Raw genomic sequence first — 21,714 nt, forward strand, 5'->3', positions numbered from 1 at the left:
ATTTAGATATTTTAGTAAAGATAGCTTAGGGCATTAAAACTAAGCTAAGAGTCTCTCAATGAGATGCCCACAGTAAAAATGGATTTCCCTCAAATCCAGTACAGCAACATACTCTCTACCCCCTCATAAAGATTTCTCTTTATGAGTAGAAATGATAGTTAGCATTCAGAAGTACAGGAACGCATTATGTGCAGAGCAGTGCAGCTTGCGTATAATGACATTATTAACAGCTATGAATGTTTCTGGCTTGATCCCTTAATGCATGTTTTGAACAACTTGATAATAAGTTCTCTAAAATTTCTTAATGAACCATCTGTCTTAAACTGCACATGATCCATTGCATTGTTTATTAATGACTGATCTAATTGCATTTTAGGTGTCCAACCAACATTAAAGGAGTACAGGTATCCAAAGGAACCTCTTTTGCATGTAAGTTAAATGTAGCCACAGGGATGCCAGATGAAGAGTGCGTGTTTCTCCCAGACAAAATACAAACTGCAACATCATCTGTAATGTATCTACAAGGATTACCTTTTGTAAGTATTATGAAGTCCTACATGGAGTATATTTATACATTTTTACGACAATGGCATTATGGACACCTTGTGCTAATTATTATATTTAGGGAAGAGTTGCTGAAAACTATCATTTTTTATGTTAAATTTCTGCAATAGCCACATGGATTTGAAGTATTCGGGATATGAAAAGCAAGCTCTTTTTTTAGATAAAGAAAAGGTTGAGTGGCCAGATTCTTAGATGACATCTTTATTTCATATCAGCTGTATTGTGATTGGCATTTCATTCATGAGGATGGCAGGTTTATGGCTTATAAAAAGTGTTAAGCACTCTGAAGTATACAGTGTGGGACTACGGGGGCTGCAGAGCAAAACACATGATATACTGTTTATTTAAAAAAAAAAAAAAAAATATATATATATATATATATATATATATATATATATATATATATATATGGCTCCCCTTCAGAAAGTCAAACGGCTGAAATCTCGAAATGCATATGGTCGAGACCATATGCACGAAATTTCAGAAGCTCGACCTTCTGAATGGGGATCGGTATACAGCACAGAACGGGAGATTTCCCTTTCTGCGCTGTAGGGCGATCTCAGAGTTGGAATGAATAAGTAGCGGGGGTGGGGGGGTGCAAGGGGGGCTTGCCCCCCTGCAGAAACATTGTTTTGTGTTTTATTGTTTTTTTATTTCTTTCCCTTTCAGGAGGTCGAGCTTCTGAAATTCGGGCATATGGCTTCGGGCATATGCATTTCAAGATTTCAGCCATTTGAACTTCTGAAGGGGAACCATATATATATATATATATATATATATATATATATATATATTTAATCCATGCCTTGTGCACTGTGTCATGAAGACTGGTACAACCTCAGTTGTAAGGCAGGGTGCATGTAACAGCTGCCTGTGTGTCTTGCAGCTTAGTAACAGCATAACTACTGAAGTATTGGAACGGAACAGAGAGATAAAGTTAGGGCATATAGCATTACAGCCAGTGCATTCCACCATACAGCAGTGCTATAAGCACTGTGTAATTGGATACAGAAACACATGGTAAGGCTGCATAGCATGACAACCTGTGACCCTGCATTGTAACAGTGGTACAAATATCATGCTTTGTAATATTTTTTGTATTTGATTTTAATGTAATGATCCTATTCATCCCACCCATCTGATCTGACTGATGGGTCTTTGGGGCACTTGTTGGATCCAAGCTATCAAAAATTGTGCTCTAGCCTCAAGATCCTGTATATGCTTCAATGTGAGTCCACAAAGTGGTAACATATGATCTGCATTGACCTGCAAGCTCAGTGCTCTTCCTGTAATTATATTGTGGCAGGTAGTGTTACTTTGCACTTATTTAAATATTTAAATAGTTTTAGATTTTATTTATTTATTTGCAGTTGGTTTACCAGGATGGTCCATTGGGCCAAAAGAACCCATTTTCAATGGAGTCCTGGGGAGAAAAGCTCCAGGAAACAAACAAACTAGGTACACACAATAGAATGATAATAAAATAAAATTGTAAAAAAAAACACACATTAAATTCAAAATTCAGGACATATTCAAACAGTACAATCTAGTGAAGGTGATGTTACTATACACATACAGAGTAGTTATTTTGTAAGGAGCATACACTTTATAAGGTACAGTCAGGTAACATGAGTGGAAAATAAGATGTAAATACCATATATTTATGAGGGATGGGAGCAAGAGCATTCCCATTGGGACCTTAGATACATATGTAGAGATTTTTTGAACATGTAGTGATTGGGAGTGCTGCGAATGGATGGTGGGAGTGAGTTCCAGAGACGGGCAAGGTTAAATGATAGTAAGTTTTTACCTGGGGGACAATTTGGTTTATGTACTTCTAGTAGGTTTTGATTATTTGACCTTAAAACTCTATCTGGTAGGTGCATTTTGAAGGCAGAAGACAGGGAGGGACAGAGAGATGGGTTGAGAATGAGCTTGTGAGCTAAGGTTAGCTGAGTATAGTTGAGTTGATTAGGAAGTTCAAGCCAATTTAGTTTTTGGAGAGAGGAACAGTGGTGAGTGGAGGACCTATGACCGTTTGCGATCTTAGCGATTTTGTTATAGCAAGAGGAAAGTTGTTTTTTTAGAGAGGACTGAAGATTGGTTAGCAGAGGGGCTCCATAGAGAAGGGAGGGGATAAGAAAGGAAGAAGAGAGAGTGATTTTAGAGGTACTTGTAAGGTACTGATTCTGGCGATAGAGCATGCCTATTTTTTGATGGGTTTTTTTGATATTTAGTTGTAGATGTGAGTTGAAATTAAGCTGGTTGTCAATTTGGACACCAAGTAACTTGGTTTCAGACACCAGTTCCAGGGATGAATTATTTTCACTAGTAATTGAGAATGTATTGAAATTGAAGGGAGTATTTTTTGAAGGGGTAAATACCATTAGTTTAGTTTTGGAGGCATTAAGAGCCAGGTGGTTTATTTTCATCCAATGTTCAGTAATTGAGAAAGCTTCTTGAGTAAGCTTTTGGAGCATAGAGGGAGATGTGGCAGAGCAGATAATGGTAGAATCATCTGCATATTGGGTTATGCTAGAGAATGGAATGGCTTTGTGGAAATCATTCATAAATATATTGAAAAGAAGGGGACCGAGAATGGAGCCTTGAGGAACTCCGGTGGGGGTACTAAGAAAAGAGGAAGTGGCCTTATTCCATTTTACAGCTTGGAATCTATTTGATAAATATCTGGAGAACTAGTTCACGGAGGAGGGGGAGAGATTCAGTTTTGAAAGTTTAGTTAAGAGCAGGCTGTGTGAGATAGTGTCGAAGGCCTTAGAGAGGTCAAGTAAAAGGGTGGAGACAATTTGGCCAGAGTCATGTGCTTTATTGACAATCTCAAGATAGGAGAGGAGGGCTGTCATAGTGCTATGATTGGGCCTAAAACCGTGTTGAGTGGGGGTTAGAAGGTTGTTATCTAAGAGATGAGGTAAGAGTTGAAGTTGGATACACTTTTCTAGGAGTTTAGAAATGGGGGACAGGATAGCAATGGGTCGGAAATTGTTGACGTTACAGTTATTACCACCTTTGTGCAGAGGAATGATGAAAGCTTGTTTCCAGAGTTGGGGCACTGTACATTCATGGATGGAACGGTTGATTAGTATGCTTAAAGGATAGGCAATTGCTTCAGCAGCTATACTAAGAAAGTGAGAGGGAATATTATCAGGTGCATTAGTACATGGCTTCAATTTCTGAAGGAGTTTTTTTATCGTAGAAGTGGGTATAGGTTTTAGTGAAAATAAAACTGAGTGGGGAGAGAGAGAAGTAGAGGATGGTAAGGAAGAGGTTGAACTTGGGGTAGGAAGAGAGGTGGAGGATAGACAGTGAGTGGATGGGAGTGAGGAAGGAGTGGTAGAGTAGGGTGGAATGTTAGTAGGAGAGGGTGGGGGTATTTTAGGTGGTGTGGTGGGGCTGAAGAATGAGGAAGTTAGTTTGCTAATAGATTCAATGAAAAAGGAGTTGAATTGAGTAGCTATGTCTAAATCTGGGGCATTTGGGTCTGGGGTAGGGGTATGTGGTTTACTGGGATTAAGGAGGGTAGAAATTCCTTTCCAAATTTTTTGAGGATTTGTTTTATTATTGTTTTGGAGTGTAAAGAAGTATTTTTGTTTATCAGAGATGATAGACTTTTTTACTTTATTTCAAAGAGTTTTGTACTCAATATGATGTTCAGGGGTCTTGTTTTTCTGATGTAGTCTCCAGGCTTTATCTCTAAGGCGCATGGTTGACAGTGTGTTTTTGGTAAGCCAGGGGACAGAATTAGCTTTTATTCTCTTTGTCCTCAGAGGGGCTTGGGCGTCTAATATTTCTAGGAATATTGAGTTAAAGTGAGCAACTGCGTCTTCTAAGGATAGTGTTCTTAGGTTGTTCCAGTTAACTGCTTTTAGAGAAATTAAAAAGGTTGTTGGGTTGAAGTTTTTGTGGTTACGGGTAGTAATATAATTGTGGGTGCGGTATAAGGTACTGGGGAGTCGGTAGGTGAAAGTGGGCATGTGATCGCTTAAAGGATCGGAAAGAGTACCACTGTCTGAGAAATAGTGGGGGTGTGACACTAGAATCCAATCTAGAATACTGCCACAAGAGCTGTTTTTAGATGGGTGTGTAATAGTGTTGATTAGTTGGGAAAAGTTATATAGGTTGATGTTAAGGGGGGTAGTTGGTGACTGGATGGAGGCCCAATTAATATTTACATCTCCTAGGATTATGGTTTCATTGTTGATGTTGTTAGAGAGCCAGGAGAGGATATCTTCAAGTGTGGAGATATTATCTCCTGGGGGAATGTAGAGGGATGCTAGACATATGTGCTTATGCTTATTAACTTGTAGGAGAGTTAGAAGTAATTCGGCGTTGTTAAATTGTGGAACAGGTTTGTTATAAGGAGTAATTAGTAAGGCAGATGAAAATAGGAGAGCTACTCCGTCTAATTTTTTGTGGGTCCTGTCTTTTCTGAAGATAGAGTAGTTAGCTGGAACTATTTCAGAGTCTTTTATAGAAGGTTTTAGCCATGTTTCTGAGAAAGATAGGATGTCAGGTTTATTGTGCATGAGCCAGGCATGGAGGGTTGTGACTTTGTTGACTATGCTTTGGGAGTTTAAAGAAGTGAATAATATAGGCTTGTGTGTGGAGGTGGAGGGGCCTGGGTTGGGATGGATATCACCTGATAAGAGAGTGGTGATCAGATGAGCGATTGGATTAGTGAGGTAATTTAGCAGTTTGATAAAAGGATTGGGTTTTATTGTGATAGTAAAGGAGTTCATATTTGCTATGGGAGTGGAGAGTTTTTGAGAGCTGAGTAGTTTGTATTAGAAGGATAGGAGATGATTTATAGGGTATAGATGAGGAGAAATAGATGAGTGTGAATGAGTGAGAGGGGAGTTAAGATGGTTAGTTATGTGATAGCATTGTGTATGGTAGGAGGTACAGGGTTGGGTGAGGTAGTGAAGATACGAAAGTTTGAGAAGTAGAAGAAGTAAAATTGAGATGGATGAAGGTTTGAAGAGCATGTTGATTAAGGTTGCTTGGTAGTGTTATGTAGTAAATTATTCAGTATAAGTTTATAAGGAGTGTTATACAAGATTACAATGGTGGAAGTTTGAAGAATAGTGTGGAGTAATGAGTAGGTAGGGTGAAGGGGTGTGGTTGCTGGAGTAGGTGTTGATAGAGGGAAGAGGATCAATTATCAGAGTGAGAGTTTGGAGTTAGGGTTGATAGTGTAGAGAAGAGGAGGGTGTGGTTAAAGGTAATTGGTGAGAATAGGGTGTGTCTAGGGTGTTGGAGGTTGATTAGTGGAGAGGCAGTGGGTGTGGTTACAAGAGGGAAATAGCTAGAGGTGCTAGGGGCGGATGGGATTTGGGGGCAGGGTAGGGGAGCGGAGTGAGCCCGAAGGGCGAACGGAGCGGGAAGAAACCAGGAGAAGATCAAGAGCCAATCAGTGGAGCATAGATTACAGGAGAGTAAGTTGTGGCAGGGTAAGTAGGGGTTCTGGATGAGATATATATATATATATGGTTATAATAGGGAGAGAGGGTTATAAGGAATAGGAAAGTAAGAAGGGAGAGTAAAAGGTGAGAAAAAGCAAGAATTAAAAAAGCAAGGCAAATATCAGTGGGGAGGGGCCGCCCTCTAGTGGCCAAACGCAGAAATGCACTAGACCCACTAGTGAAGTCTATGGGATAAAATAAGGAGTGAAATAAGGAAGATCTAGTGTAACACAGGGAGTTGGGTGTGAGTGAGGAAAGAGAGGGTGAATTAAGAGGGGTTTAGGCTGATGGCTGCCCTGGCAGGGAGATAGCTTATATAGATAACAAACAAAAGATTAGAGATGTAAGTATCAGCAGGTACACATACGTCTTCAGTTGCTCTGGGAGACTCCTGTTCCAACTTCCAAAGGGGGTCGAGGCAGCAGAGCAGAAGTACTGCCTGTGCAAATAAAGTATTGAAATTGGTGACTTTGGTAGGTGTGTATGTCCACCCAGGCGAGGTCCCAAGGGGAAATGCAGGGAATACAACTGGAGACGGAAGAGAAGGTGAGAGAGAGTTAGTAACTGTATAAAAGTGACACACCTTATGTCCTAGTAGTTGTAGTTAACAGGTAAGGCAAATAGGCATAAACACAATACAAGTAAGAAAATGCAGAGAGAACTCAAATTACACAAATAACAGTAGATCCTAACAATATAAATGCAGAGAGAACTCAAATACCCAAATAGCAGTAAATTCTATCATAAAGGGTAATGCAGATATGAAAAAAACAATGGACCAATACTCAGACGAGTCTACAGCTAGGCTCTACCATCAAACAATGTGAAAAAGGAGCAATGTCGTCTGAACTATGGAATGCAAACAGTAGGCTCCGACATAGTCAGCATGCTCTATAAGCAGTACAGTATATGAAAGACTCAATTATCAAAAAGGTATTGCTACAAAAGGCAAGATAATGTTGTAAGACTAGTACACCCTACAATAGCGACCAGTTAGGCGCATGTGAAGGTAACACAATACAAGTGGAGACTAGCGTGTTACACAAGCATTATTCAGTAAATGCAGCACATTTTAACAAAGCATAAAGCAATACTAAAATGGCTAGAACAGTCGATCCATCCAGTAAACATTAACCATCCATGCATAGACATGTATAAAAAGCAATCTTTCAGGAGTACAGGAAAAAGTATACAGTTCAGTCTAACACAGATATAGCAGGAAAATGGAGGGCAATGTCACACTTTATTCAGTAGCGACTGCCTAAATACAAGAGAAACCAGGTCCAAGTGTAGGTAAGGTTTACAGAAACACAACAATACTGAAACTTTAAGCTTCACCAGTACAGTAACCGCAATGTCGCTCTATATTCAGTAGCGACTGCCTAGACACAGCAATGTCGCACTATATTCAGTAGCGACTGCCTGAACAAAAATGCAGATAAGACTAACAGAAACACAAGATACTAAAAAGTTAATTTAACCAGCACTTTTACATTAATGTCGCACTATGTTCAGTAGCGACTCCCTAGACCCAAGAGAAACCGGTCACAATGTGAAAAGGTTTATATACCACAAAATATTACAAGGTAAGCTTCACCAGTACATTTACATTAATTATGCATTGAACCCATCTGTACAGACTAACAAGCAAATACTGCAAACAACAGTTTAGACAGCAGATTCGATTACAATAGCAGTCGATAATATTTAAGTGAAGAAAGCTGACAAGGCATAGCAGTGGTAGTCCTGTTAGCACAGTTGCAAGGGGATAATACCCGATAATAGCTCTACAAAGTACACATCAAGACAACTTACTGCAGGAACGTACTCCTTGCCAGGTGCACGCAGCAGCAGAGGACGAGTGGGATTCAAAGATGGCGCCCTGAGGGGAGGGAGGGGTTATATCACCTCTTGGGCGGATGTAGAGGGAGGGTGGGGGGAGCAGGGATGCAAGCTAGCCGGAACAGGCCGGAAGGACTAAAGTCTTGCGGAGTGAGAGGTATAGATACACAAGGAATAGGGTAGGCAAGGGAGTATGGCGGGAAGCTAAAGTAGGGCTAGGTGGTAAAGGATAGCAATAGCGTACACAGTATGTATGTAAAGCTAGACAGAGGTGGGAAAAGCGAGGGAGAGAGGGAAAAGGGAAGTGAGCAATGTAGCTTAGTCAGAAGAGGATCAACCAGATCCACAGGTAAAGGCAGGAAACAGAACAAGGAATAGAGCGTGGGAGAGCAGGAGAAGATCAAGAGCCAATCAGTGGAGCATAGATTACAGGAGAGTAAGTTGTGGCAGGGTAAGTAGGGGTTCTGGATGAGATATATATATGGTTATAATAGGGAGAGAGGGTTATAAGGAATAGGATAGTAAGAAGGGAGAGTAAAAGCTTAGAAAAAGCAAGAATTAAAAAAGCAAGGCAAATATCAGTGGGGAGGGGTCGCCCTCTAGTGGTCAAATGCAGAAATGCACTAGACCCACTAGGGAAGTCTATGGGCTAAAATAAGGAGTGAAATAAGGAAGATCTAGTGTAACACAGGGAGTTGGGTGTGAGTGAGGAAAGAGAGGGTGAATTAAGAGGGGTTTAGGCTGCTGGCTGCCCTGGCAGGGAGATAGCTTATATAGATAACAAGCAAAAGATTAGAGATGTAAGTATCAGCAGGTACACATACGTCTTCAGTTCCTCTGTGAGACTCCTGTTCCAACTTCCAAAGGGGGTCGAGGCAGCAGAGCAGAAGTACTGCCTGTGCAAATAAAGTATTGAATTTGGTGACTTTGGTAGGTGTGTATGTCCACCCAGGCGAGGTCCCAAGGGGAAATGCAGGGAATACAACTGGAGATGGAAGAGAAGGTGAGAGAGAGTTAGTAACTGTATAAAAGTGACACACCTTATGTCCTAGTAGTTGTAGTTAACAGGTAAGGCAAATAGGCATAAACACAATACAAGTAAGAAAATGCAGAGAGAACTCAAATTACACAAATAACAGTAGATCCTAACAATATAAATACAGAGAGGCCCACTCTTGTTTGGCATCTACTTTTCCGAAGTACAAGCAAACACAGGAGGGTTATGGCTGACAAAGTTTGCAGATGACTGCAAACTGGGCGCCATAGTAGAAAACACATCTGACACAGATATCCTTCAGAAGGGTCTCACAGAAATGGATAACTGGTGCCAGAGCCATGGCCTAAAGTTAAATGCCAAAAAATGCATAGTCATACCCTTCGGGAAAAACAAGGTTACCCCTAGCTACCAAATAGGTGGCAATCCACTGAGCACAGAAGAAGTTATCAGGGACCTGGGGACCCAGGTTGATAGTAGTCTGTCATTCGACACCCATGTAGCTAAAGTAGTTAGGAAGACCTTCTACATTGCCCACCTTATCATGAAGGGATTCTCATCTAGATCAAGGAGGTCATAGTCTCCCTTTACTCATCACTCATCAGACCAATGATTGAGTACAATGCCCCATTTGGAATGTATCTGACCCGGCACTTGCAGCAGCTGGAGAGGCCACAAAAGTTCCTCACCAAAAGGATAAAGGGTCTCAAAAATCTGTCCTATGCTGCCAGACTGAAAGAACTCCAGCTCTATTCAGTCGCACAGCTTGCTCAGAGGTGACCTTTGCCTAACATACAAGGCCATGTCAAACCCAGATTTGATGAATATGCTTCACCTCAAAAAATCTAGATCCATCAGAGCCACAAGGGCGGGAGACTTAAACCTCGACACGGCTATTAATAGGACGTGCTGGAGGGATAGATTCATCACCCAAAGACTCCCTATGCTGTGGAACAAAATCCCGGTACATGTGAGGCAGAGCACCTCGCTGGCCTTGTTCAAGAGAAATCTTGACCAATGGATGGGAGATCGCAGATATACCCCAGGGATTACCTCAGTGTCACTGCTCGACAGAGGCACAGCAAAATAATGGGTATAGTTCCCCATACTAAAGGGGTGGCGTAAGCCACAAAACGATGGGCTAGGCTTGTAAATGCCCTCGGGCAGATAGCCTAGTATGAACCTATGAACCTATGAGAACTCAAATACCCAAATAGCAGTAAATTCTATCATAAAGGGTAATGCAGATATGAAAAAAACAATGGACCAATACTCAGACGAGTCTACAGCTAGGCTCTACCATCAAAAAATGTGAAAAAGGAGCAATGTCGTCTGAACTATAGAATGCAAACAGTAGGCTCCGACATAGTCAGCATGCTCTATAAGCAGTACAGTATATGAAAGACTCAATTATCAAAAAGGTATTGCTACAAAAGGCAAGATAATGTTGTAAGACTAGTACACCCTAAAATAGCGACCAGCTAGGCGCATGTGAAGGTAACACAATACACGTAGAGACTAGCGTGTTACACAAGCATTAATCAGTTAATGCAGCACATTTTAACAAAGCGTATGGCAATACTAAACCGGCTAGAACAGTCGATCCATCCAGTAAACATTAACCGTCCATGCATAGACATGTATAAAAAGCAATCTTTCAGGAGTACAGGAAAAAGTATACAGTTCAGTCTAACACAGACATAGCAGGAAAATGGAGGGCAATGTCGCACTATATTCAGTAGCGACTGCCTAAATACAAGAGAAACCAGGTCCAAGTGTAGGTAAGGTTTACACAAACACAACAATACTGAAACTTTAAGCTTCACCAGTACAGTAACAGCAATGTCGCTCTATATTCAGTAGCGACTGCCTAGACACAGCAATGTCGCACTATATTCAGTAGCGACTGCCTGAACAAAAATGCAGATAAGGCTAACAGAAACACAAGATACTAAAAAGTTAGTTTAACCAGTACTTTTACATTAATGTCGCACTATGTTCAGTACCGACTCCCTAGACCCAAGAGAAACAGGTCACAATGTGGAAAGGTTTATATAACACAAAATATTACAAGGTAAGCTTCACCAGTACAGTTACATTAATTATGCATTGAACCCATCTGTACAGACTAACAAGCAAATACTGCAAACAACAGTTTAGATAGCAGATTCGATTACAATAGCAGTCGATAATATTTAAGTGAAGAAAGCTGACAAGGCATAGCAGTGGTAGTCCTGTTAGCACAATTGCAAGGGGATAATACCCGATAATAGCTCTACAAAGTACACATCAAGACAGCTTACTGTAGGAACGTACTCCTTGCCAGGTGCACGCAGCAGAGGACGAGTGGGATTCAAAGATGGCGCCCTGAGGGGAGGGAGGGGTTATATCACCTCGTGGGCGGATGTAGAGGGAGGGGGGGGCAGCAGGGATGCAAGCTAGCCAGAACAGGCCGGAAGGACTAAAGTCTTGCAGAGTGAGAGGTATAGATACACAAGGAATAGGGTAGGCAAGGGAGTATGGAGGGAAGCTAAAGTAGGGCTAGGTGGTAAAGGATAGCAATAGCGTACACAGTATGTATGTAAAGCTAGACAGAGGTGGGAAAAGCGAGGGAGAGAGGGAAAAGGGAAGTGAGCAATGTAGCTTAGTGAGAAGAGGATCAACCAGATCCACAGGTAAAGGCAGGAAACAGAACAAGGAATAGAGCGTGGGAGAGCAGGAGAAGATCAAGAGCCAATCAGTGGAGCATAGATTACAGGAGAGTAAGTTGTGGCAGGGTAAGTAGGGGTTCTGGATGAGATATATATATGGTTATAATAGGGAGAGAGGGTTATAAGGAATAGGAAAGTAAGAAGGGAGAGTAAAAGCTGAGAAAAAGCAAGAATTAAAAAAGCAAGGCAAATATCAGTGGGCAGGGGCCGCCCTCTAGTGGCCAAACGCAGAAATGCACTAGACCCACTAGGGAAGTCTATGGGCTAAAATAAGGAGTGAAATAAGGATGATCTAGTGTAACACAGGGAGTTGGGTGTGAGTGAGGAAAGAGAGGGTGAATTAAGAGGGGTTTAGGCTGCTGGCTGCCCTGGCAGGGAGATAGCTTATATAGATAACAAGCAAAAGAGATGTAAGTATCAGCAGGTACACATACGTCTTAAGTTCCTCTGGGAGACTCCTGTTCCAACTTCCAAAGGGGTCGAGGCAGCAGAGCAGAAGTACTGCCTGTGCAAATAAAGTATTGAATTTGGTGACTTTGGTAGGTGTGTATGTCCACCCAGGCGAGGTCCCAAGGGGAAATGCAGGGAATACAACTGGAGACGGAAGAGAAGGTGAGAGAGAGTTAGTAACTGTATAAAAGTGACACACCTTATGTCCTAGTAGTTGTAGTTAACAGGTAAGGCAAATAGGCATAAACACAATACAAGTAAGAAAATGCAGAGAGAACTCAAATTACACAAATAACAGTAGATCCTAACAATATAAATGCAGAGAGAACTCAAATACCCAAATAGCAGTAAATTCTATCATAAAGGGTAATGCAGATATGAAAAAAACAATGGACCAATACCCAGACGAGTCTACAGCTAGGCTCTACCATCAAACAATGTGAAAAAGGAGCAATGTCATCTGAACTATGGAATGCAAACAGTAGGCTCCGACATAGTCAGCATGCTCTATAAGCAGTACAGTATATGAAAGACTCAATGATCAAAAAGGTATTGCTACAAAAGGCAAGATAATGTTGTAAGACTAGTACACCCTACAATAGCGACCAGCTAGGTGCATGTGAAGGTAACACAATACATGTGGAGACTAGCGTGTTACACAAGCATTAATCAGTAAATGCAGCACATTTTAACAAAGCGTATAGCAATACTAAAATGGATAGAACAGTCGATCCATCCAGTAAACATTAACCGTCCATGCATAGACATGTATAAAAAGCAATCTTTCAGGAGTACAGGAAAAAGTATACAGTTCAGTCTAACACAGACATAGCAGGAAAATGGAGGGCAATGTCGCACTATATTCAGTAGCGACTGCCTAAATATAAGAGAAACCAGGTCCAAGTGTAGGTAAGGTTTACAGAAACACAACAATACTGAAACTTTAAGCTTCACCAGTACAGTAACAGCAATGTTGCTCTATATTCAGTAGTGACTGCCTAGACACAGCAATGTCGCACTATATTCAGTAGCGACTGCCTGAACAAAAATGCAGATAAGGCTAACAGAAACACAAGATACTAAAAAGTTAGTTTAACCAGTACTTTTACATTAATGTCGCACTATGTTCAGTAGCGACTCCCTAGACCCAAGAGAAACCGGTCACAATGTGGAAAGGTTTATATACCACAAAATATTACAAGGTAAGCTTCACCAGTACGGTTACATTAATTATGCATTGAACCCATCTGTACAGACTAACAAGCAAATACTGCAAACAACAGTTTAGATAGCAGATTCGATTACAATAGCAGTCGATAATATTTAAGTGAAGAAAGCTGACAAGGCATAGCAGTGGTAGTCCTGTTAGCACAATTGCAAGGGGATAATACCCGATAATAGCTCTACAAAGTACACATCAAGACAGCTTACTGTAGGAACGTACTCCTTGCCAGGTGCACGGAGCAGCAGAGGACGAGTGGGATTCAAAGATGGCGCCCTGAGGGGAGGGAGGGGTTATATCACCTCTTGGGCGGATGTAGAGGGAGGGTGGGGGGAGCAGGGATGCAAGCTAGCCAGAACAGGCCGGAAGGACTAAAGTCTTGCAGAGTGAGAGGTTGAGATACACAAGGAATCGGGTAGGCAAGGGAGTATGGAGGGAAGCTAAAGTAGGGCTAGGTGGTAAAGGATAGCAATAGCGTACACAGTATGTATGTAAAGCTAGACAGAGGTGGGAAAAGCGAGGGAGAGAGGGAAAAGGGAAGTGAGCAATGTAGCTTAGTGAGAAGAGGATCAACCAGATCCACAGGTAAAGGCAGGAAACAGAAGCAAGGAATAGAGCGTGGGAGAGCAGGAGAAGATCAAGAGCCAATCAGTGGAGCATAGATTACAGGAGAGTAAGTTGTGGCAGGGTAAGTAGGGGTTCTGGATGAGATATATATATGGTTATAATAGGGAGAGAGGGTTGCTTTCGACATCTGAATACCTAGCGACTGTATTTCACCTGCCTTTCTGTTACATGTTACATTGAAGCTGTTTTTACTGCATTTAACTTAATATTGCACTTGGAATCCTTGTTTGTTACTATTTGACTGTATTTGTAGCAAATTCTTCTGTGTAAGCTGTAGTAGCTGATTCATAGCATTTATAAGTGTTTGCTGTACCTGTTTCTGCCTGTTTTGTGAAAAAAAAAAAAAAAAGAAAAAAATATCTCTTGTTTTTCCTGCTTTACTAGTTTAGTCCAGTTTCAGAGTTGCTGATTCCTGGGCTTTGGTTGTAGTTCCTGTGTACTGTTTCCTTGCCTTATTTGGGGGAGAGGAGGTTACCTTGCTTACCAGTGGGAGTGGGAAGCATTGAGCTGCCTTTGTCCAGTTTTGTGAGGATTCAGCCAGTATCTAGTAGTTTATTGGTCGTTTTGGGCCAGTTTCTAGCTTTTCCAGCCCCTGGTATAAAACGCGTAAGCGCATTTTCAGCTTGTACCTACTTAGCACAGACTCCACGTGGGCCAGCAGAGTAATCCAGGCTGCAGAGAGCTGAATAAGCGACTTTTCTTGATCTGATATAATTTTGTTGCTTTCCACATCTGAATACCTAGCGACTGTATTTCGCCTGCCTTTCTGTTACATTGAAGCTGTTTTTACTGCATTTAACTTAATATTGCACTTGGAATCCTTGTTTGTTACTATTTGACTGTATTTGTAGCAAATTCTTCTGTGTAAGCTGTAGTAGCTGATTCATAGCATTTATAAGTGTTTGCTGTACCTGTTTCTGCCTGTTTTGTGAAAAAAAAAAGAAAAAAAAAGAAAAAAAATATCTCTTGTTTTTCCTGCTTTACTAGTTTAGTCCAGTTTCAGAGTTGCTGATTCCTGGGCTTTGGTTGTAGTTCCTGTGTACTGTTTCCTTGCCTTATTTGGGGGAGAGGAAGTTACCTTGCTTACCAGTGGGAGTGGGAAGCATTGAGCTGCCTTTTGTCCAGTTTTGTGAGGTTTCAGCCAGTAACTAGTAGTTTATTGGTCGTTTTGGGCCAGTTTCTAGCTTTTTCCAGCCCCCTGGTATAAAAGCAGCGTAGCAGCGTTTTCAGCTTGTACCTACTCAGCACAGACTCCACATGGGCCAGCAGAGTAATCCAGGCTGCAGAGAGCTGAATAAGTGACTTTTCTTGATACTAAGTATAATTTTTGTTGCTTTCCACATCTGAATACCTAGCGACTGTATTTCGCCTGCCTTTCTGTTACATTGAAGCTGTTTTTATTGCATTTAACTTAATATTGCACTTGGAATCCTTGTTTGTTACTATTTGACTGTATTTGTAGCAAATTCTTCTGTGTAAGCTGTAGTAGCTGATTCATAGCATTTATAAGTGTTTGCTGTACCTGTTTCTGCCTGTTTTGTGAAAAAAAAAAGAAAAAAATATCTCTTGTTTTTCCTGCTTTACTAGTTTAGTCCAGTTTCAGAGTTGCTGATTCCTGGGCTTTGGTTGTAGTTCCTGTGTACTGTTTCCTTGCCTTATTTGGGGAGAGGAAGTTACCTTGCTTACCAGTGGGAGTGGGAAGCATTGAGCTGCCTTTTGTCCAGTTTTGTGAGGTTTCAGCCAGTAACTAGTAGTTTATTGGTCGTTTTGGGCCAGTTTCTAGCTTTTCCAGCCCCTGGTATAAAAGCGGTAAACGCGTTTTCAGCTTGTACCTACTCAGCACAGACTCCACGTGGGCCAGCAGAGTAATCCAGGCTGCAGAGAGCTGAATAAGCGACTTTTCTTGATACTAAGTATAATTTTGTTGCTTTCCACATCTGAATACCTAGTGATTGTATTTCGCCTGCCTTTCTGTTACATTGAAGCTGTTTTTACTGCATTTAACTTAATATTGCACTTGGAATCCTTGTTTGTTACTATTTGACTGTATTTGTAGCAAATTCTTCTGTGTAAGCTGTAGTAGCTGATTCATAGCATTTATAAGTGTTCGCTGTACCTGTTTCTGCCTGTTTTGTGAAAAAAAAAAAAAAAAATATCTCTTGTTTTTCCTGCTTTACTAGTTTAGTCCAGTTTCAGAGTTGCTGATTCCTGGGCTTTGGTTGTAGTTCCTGTGTACTGTTTCCTTGCCTTATTTGGGGGAGAGGAGGTTACCTTGCTTACCAGTGGGAGTGGGAAGCATTGAGCTGCCTTTTGTCCAGTTTTGTGAGGTTTCAGCCAGTAACTAGTAGTTTATTGGCCGTTTTGGGCCAGTTTCTAGCTTTTTCCAGCCCCCTGGTATAAAACGCGATGGCAGCTCATTTTCAGCTTGTACCTACTCAGCACAGACTCCACGTGGGCCAGCAGAGTAATCCAGGCTGAAGAGAGCTGAATAAGCGACTTTTCTTGATACTAAGTATAAATTTTGTTGCTTTCCACATCTGAATACCTAGCGACTGTATTTCGCCTGCCTTTCTGTTACATTGAAGCTGTTTTTACTGCATTTAACTTAATATTGCACTTGGAATCCTTGTTTGTTACTATTTGACTGTATTTGTAGCAAATTCTTCTGTGTAAGCTGTAGTAGCTGATTCATAGCATTTATAAGTGTTTGCTGTACCTGTTTCTGCCTGTTTTGTGAAAAAAAAAAAGAAAAAAAAAAGAAAAAAATATCTCTTGTTTTTCCTGCTTTACTAGTTTAGTCCAGTTTCAGAGTTGCTGATTCCTGGGCTTTGGTTGTAGTTCCTGTGTACTGTTTTCTTGCCTTATTTGGGGGAGAGGAAGTTACCTTGCTTACCAGTGGGAGTGGGAAGCATTGAGCTGCCTTTTGTCCAGTTTTGTGAGGTTTCAGCCAGTAACTAGTAGTTTATTGGTCGTTTTGGGCCAGTTTCTAGCTTTTCCAGCCCCCTGGTATAAAAGCAGTAACGCGCGTTTTTCAGCTTGTACCTACTCAGCAGAGACTCCACGTGGGCCAGCAGAGTAATCCAGGCTGCAGAGAGCTGAATAAGCGACTTTTCTTGAAACTAAGTATAATTTTTGTTGCTTTCCACATCTGAATACCTAGCGACTGTATTTCGCCTGCCTTTCTGTTACATTGAAGCTGTTTTTACTGCATTTAACTTAATATTGCACTTGGAATCCTTGTTTGTTACTATTTGACTGTATTTGTAGCAAATTCTTCTGTGTAAGCTGTAGTAGCTGATTCATAGTATTTATAAGTGCTTGCTGTACCTGTTTCTGCCTGTTTTGTGAAAAAAAAAGAAAAAAAAAAAAAAAGAAAAAAATATCTCTTGTTTTTCCTGCTTTACTAGTTTAGTCCAGTTTCAGAGTTGCTGATTCCTGGGCTTTGGTTGTAGTTCCTGTGTACTGTTTCCTTGCCTTATTTGGGGGAGAGGAGGTTACCTTGCTTACCAGTGGGAGTGGGAAGCATTGAGCTGCCTTTTGTCCAGTTTTGTGAGGTTTCAGCCAGTAACTAGTAGTTTATTGGTCGTTTTGGGCCAGTTTCTAGCTTTTTCCAGCCCCCTGGTATAAAACGCGGTAAACGCGCGTTTTTCAGCTTGTACCTACTCAGCACAGACTCCACGTGGGCCAGCAGAGTAATCCAGGCTGCAGAGAGCTGAATAAGCGACATTTCTTGATACTAAGTATAATTTTTGTTGCTTTCCACATCTGAATACCTAGCGACTGTATTTCGCCTGCCTTTCTGTTACATGTTACATTGAAGCTGTTTTTACTGCATTTAACTTAATATTGCACTTGGAATCCTTGTTTGTTACTATTTGACTGTATTTGTAGCAAATTCTTCTGTGTAAGCTGTAGTAGCTGATTCATAGCATTTATAAGTGTTTGCTGTACCTGTTTCTGCCTGTTTTGTGAAAAAAAAAGAAAAAAAAGAAAAAATATCTCTTGTTTTTCCTGCTTTACTAGTTTATTCCAGTTTCAGAGTTGCTGATTCCTGGGCTTTGGTTGTAGTTCCTGTGTACTGTTTCCTTGCCTTATTTGGGGGAGAGGAGGTTACCTTGCTTACCAGTGGGAGTGGGAAGCATTGAGCTGCCTTTGTCCAGTTTTGTGAGGTTTCAGCCAGTAACTAGTAGTTTATTGGTCGTTTTGGGCCAGTTTCTAGCTTTTTCCAGCCCCCTGGTATAAAACGCAGTAAACGCGCGTTTTTCAGCTTGTACCTACTCAGCACAGACTCCACGTGGGCCAGCAGAGTAATCCAGGCTGCAGAGAGCTGAATAAGCGACTTTTCTTGATACTAAGTATAATTTTGTTGCTTTCCACATCTGAATACCTAGCGACTGTATTTCGCCTGCCTTTCTGTTACATTGAAGCTGTTTTTACTGCATTTAACTTAATATTGCACTTGGAATCCTTGTTTGTTACTATTTGACTGTATTTGTAGCAAATTCGTCTGTGTAAGCTGTAGTAGCTGATTCATAGCATTTATAAGTGTTTGCTGTACCTGTTTCTGCCTGTTTTGTGAAAAAAAAAAAAAAAAAAAATATCTCTTGTTTTTCCTGCTTTACTAGTTTAGTCCAGTTTCAGAGTTGCTGATTCCTGGGCTTTGGTTGTAGTTCCTGTGTACTGTTTCCTTGCCTTATTTGGGGGAGAGGAGGTTACCTTGCTTACCAGTGGGAGTGGGAAGCATTGAGCTGCCTTTTGTCCAGTTTTGTGAGGTTTCAGCCAGTAACTAGTAGTTTATTGGTCGTTTTGGGCCAGTTTCTAGCTTTTCCAGCCCCTGGTATAAAAGCATGATAGCGTTTTTCAGCTTGTACCTACTCAGCAGAGACTCCACGTGGGCCAGCAGAGTAATCCAGGCTGCAGAGAGCTGAATAAGTGACTTTTCTTGATACTAAGTATATTTTTTGTTGCTTTCCACATCTGAATACCTAGCGACTGTATTTCGCCTGCCTTTCTGTTACATTGAAGCTGTTTTTACTGCATTTAACTTAATATTGCACTTGGAATCCTTGTTTGTTACTATTTGACTGTATTTGTAGCAAATTCTTCTGTGTAAGCTGTAGTAGCTGATTCATAGCATTTATAAGTGTTTGCTGTACCTGTTTCTGCCTGTTTTGTGAAAAAAAAAGAAAAAAAAAAGAAAAAAATATCTCTTGTTTTTCCTGCTTTACTAGTTTAGTCCAGTTTCAGAGTTGCTGATTCCTGGGCTTTGATTGTAGTTCCTGTGTACTGTTTCCTTGCCTTATTTGGGGGAGAAGAGGTTACCTTGCTTACCAGTGGGAGTGGGAAGCATTGAGCTGCCTTTTGTCCAGTTTTGTGAGGTTTCAGCCAGTAACTAGTAGTTTATTGGTCGTTTTGGGCCAGTTTCTAGCTTTTTCCAGCCCCCTGGTATAAAACGCGGTAAAGGCGCGTTTTTCAGCTTGTACCTACTCAGCACAGACTCCACGTGGGCCAGCAGAGTAATCCAGGCTGCAGAGAGCTGAATAAGCGACTTTTCTTGATACTAAGTATAATTTTTGTTGCTTTCCACATCTGAATACCTAGCGACTGTATTTCGCCTGCCTTTCTGTTACATTGAAGCTGTTTTTACTGCATTTAACTTAATATTGCACTTGGAATCCTTGTTTGTTACGATTTGACTGTATTTGTAGTAAATTCTTCTGTGTAAGCTGTAGTAGCTGATTCATAGCATTTATAAGTGTTCGCTGTACCTGTTTCTGCCTGTTTTGTGAAAAAAAAAAAAAAGAAAAAATATCTCTTGTTTTTCCTGCTTTACTAGTTTAGTCCAGTTTCAGAGTTGCTGATTCCTGGGCTTTGGTTGTAGTTCCTGTGTACTGTTTCCTTGCCTTATTTGGGGGAGAGGAGGTTACCTTGCTTACCAGTGGGAGTGGGAAGCATTGAGCTGCCTTTTGTCCAGTTTTGTGAGGTTTCAGCCAGTAACTAGTAGTTTATTGGTCGTTTTGGGCCAGTTTCTAGCTTTTTCCAGCCCCCTGGTATAAAACGCGGTAAACGCGCATTTTTCAGCTTGTACCTACTCAGCACAGACTCCACGTGGGCCAGCAGAGTAATCCAGGCTGCAGAGAGCTGATTAAGCGACTTTTCTTGATACTAAGTATAATTTTTGTTGCTTTCTACATCTGAATACCTAGCGACTGTATTTCGCCTGCCTTTCTATTACATTGAAGCTGTTTTTACTGCATTTAACTTAATATTGCACTTGGAATCCTTGTTTGTTACTATTTGACTGTATTTGTAGCAAATTCTTCTGTGTAAGCTGTAGTAGCTGATTCATAGCATTTATAAGTGTTTGCTCTATCTGTTTCTGCCTGTTTTGTGAAAAAAAAAAAAAAAAAAAGAAAAAAAAGAAAAAAAAATATCTCTTGTTTTTCCTGCTTTACTAGTTTAGTCCAGTTTCAGAGTTGCTGATTCCTGGGCTTTGGTTGTAGTTCCTGTGTACTGTTTCCTTGCCTTATTTGGGGGAGAGGAGGTTACCTTGCTTACCAGTGGGAGTGGGAAGCATTGAGCTGCCTTTTGTCCAGTTTTGTGAGGTTTCAGCCAGTAACTAGTAGTTTATTGGTCGTTTTGGGCCAGTTTCTAGCTTTTTCCAGCCCCCTGGTATAAAATGCGGTAAACGCGCATTTTTCAGCTTGTACCTACTCAGCAGAGACTCCACGTGGGCCAGCAGAGTAATCCAGGCTGCAGAGAGCTGAATAAGCGACTTTTCTTGATACTAAGTATAATTTTTGTTGCTTTCCACATCTGAATACCTAGCGACTGTATTTCGCCTGCCTTTCTGTTACATTGAAGCTGTTTTTATTGCATTTAACTTAATATTGCACTTGGAATCCTTGTTTGTTACTATTTGACTGTATTTGTAGCAAGTTCTTCTGTGTAAGCTGTAGTAGCTGATTCATAGCATTTATAAGTGTTTGCTGTACCTGTTTCTGCCTGTTTTGTGAAAAAAAAAAGAAAAAAAAAAAGATCAAAAAATATCTCTTGTTTTTCCTGCTTTACTAGTTTAGTCAAGTTTCAGAGTTGCTGATTCCTGGGCTTTGGTTGTAGTTCCTGTGTACTGTTTCCTTGCCTTATTTGGGGGAGAGGAGGTTACCTTGCTTACCAGTGGGAGTGGGAAGCATTGAGCTGCCTTTTGTCCAGTTTTGTGAGGTTTCAGCCAGTAACTAGTAGTTTATTGGTCGTTTTGGGCCAGTTTCTAGCTTTTTCCAGCCCCCTGGTATAAAACGCGGTAAAGGCGCGTTTTTCAGCTTGTACCTACTCAGCACAGACTCCACGTGGGCTAGCAGAGTAATCCAGGCTGCAGAGAGCTGAATAAGCGACTTTTCTTGATACTAAGTATAATTTTTGTTGCTTTCCACATCTGAATACCTAGCGACTGTATTTCGCCTGCCTGCCTTTCTGTTACATTGAAGCTGTTTTTACTGCATTTAACTTAATATTGCACTTGGAATCCTTGTTTGTTACTATTTGACTGTCTTTGTAGCAAATTCTTCTGTAAGCTGTATAATTGACTTTTAGTCTATTTCTGTATTTTGCTTTTAAAGAAAAAATACTTTGTTCCTGTTTCAGTTTGTATTCAGAGGGTTTCTTTTATTCCTGTTACTGTTTCTGCCATTTAGAGTTCTGTTCCGTGGGATGGAACATTGAGGAAAAGAAAAAAAAGGGGAAAAAAAATTTTCCTTTCCCCTTGGTTTTTCCTTGGCCCTTTACTTTTTTTTTGGTTTAAGTTCCAGGGTTTTTCAAAGGAGTTTT

General features: G+C 40.9%; 1 protein-coding gene across 1 annotated transcript in view; it reads left to right on the plus strand.

The window, feature by feature from the left end:
• The window catches only part of LOC122813606 (calcium-activated chloride channel regulator 1-like), a gene marked incomplete at its 3' end in the record, with an annotated part of 1,902,671 nt that overhangs the window by 1,093,621 nt on the left and 787,336 nt on the right, over nt 1-21,714 (plus strand). The window contains 1 exon segment of the mRNA XM_044086018.1: nt 377-536. Coding sequence (XP_043941953.1) covers nt 377-536 — 160 coding nt within the window.

Source organism: Protopterus annectens, chromosome 10.part0 (genome assembly GCF_019279795.1).
Source record: "Protopterus annectens isolate FY-2018-M chromosome 10.part0, PAN1.0, whole genome shotgun sequence".
Taxonomy (NCBI): Eukaryota; Metazoa; Chordata; order Ceratodontiformes; family Protopteridae; genus Protopterus; species Protopterus annectens.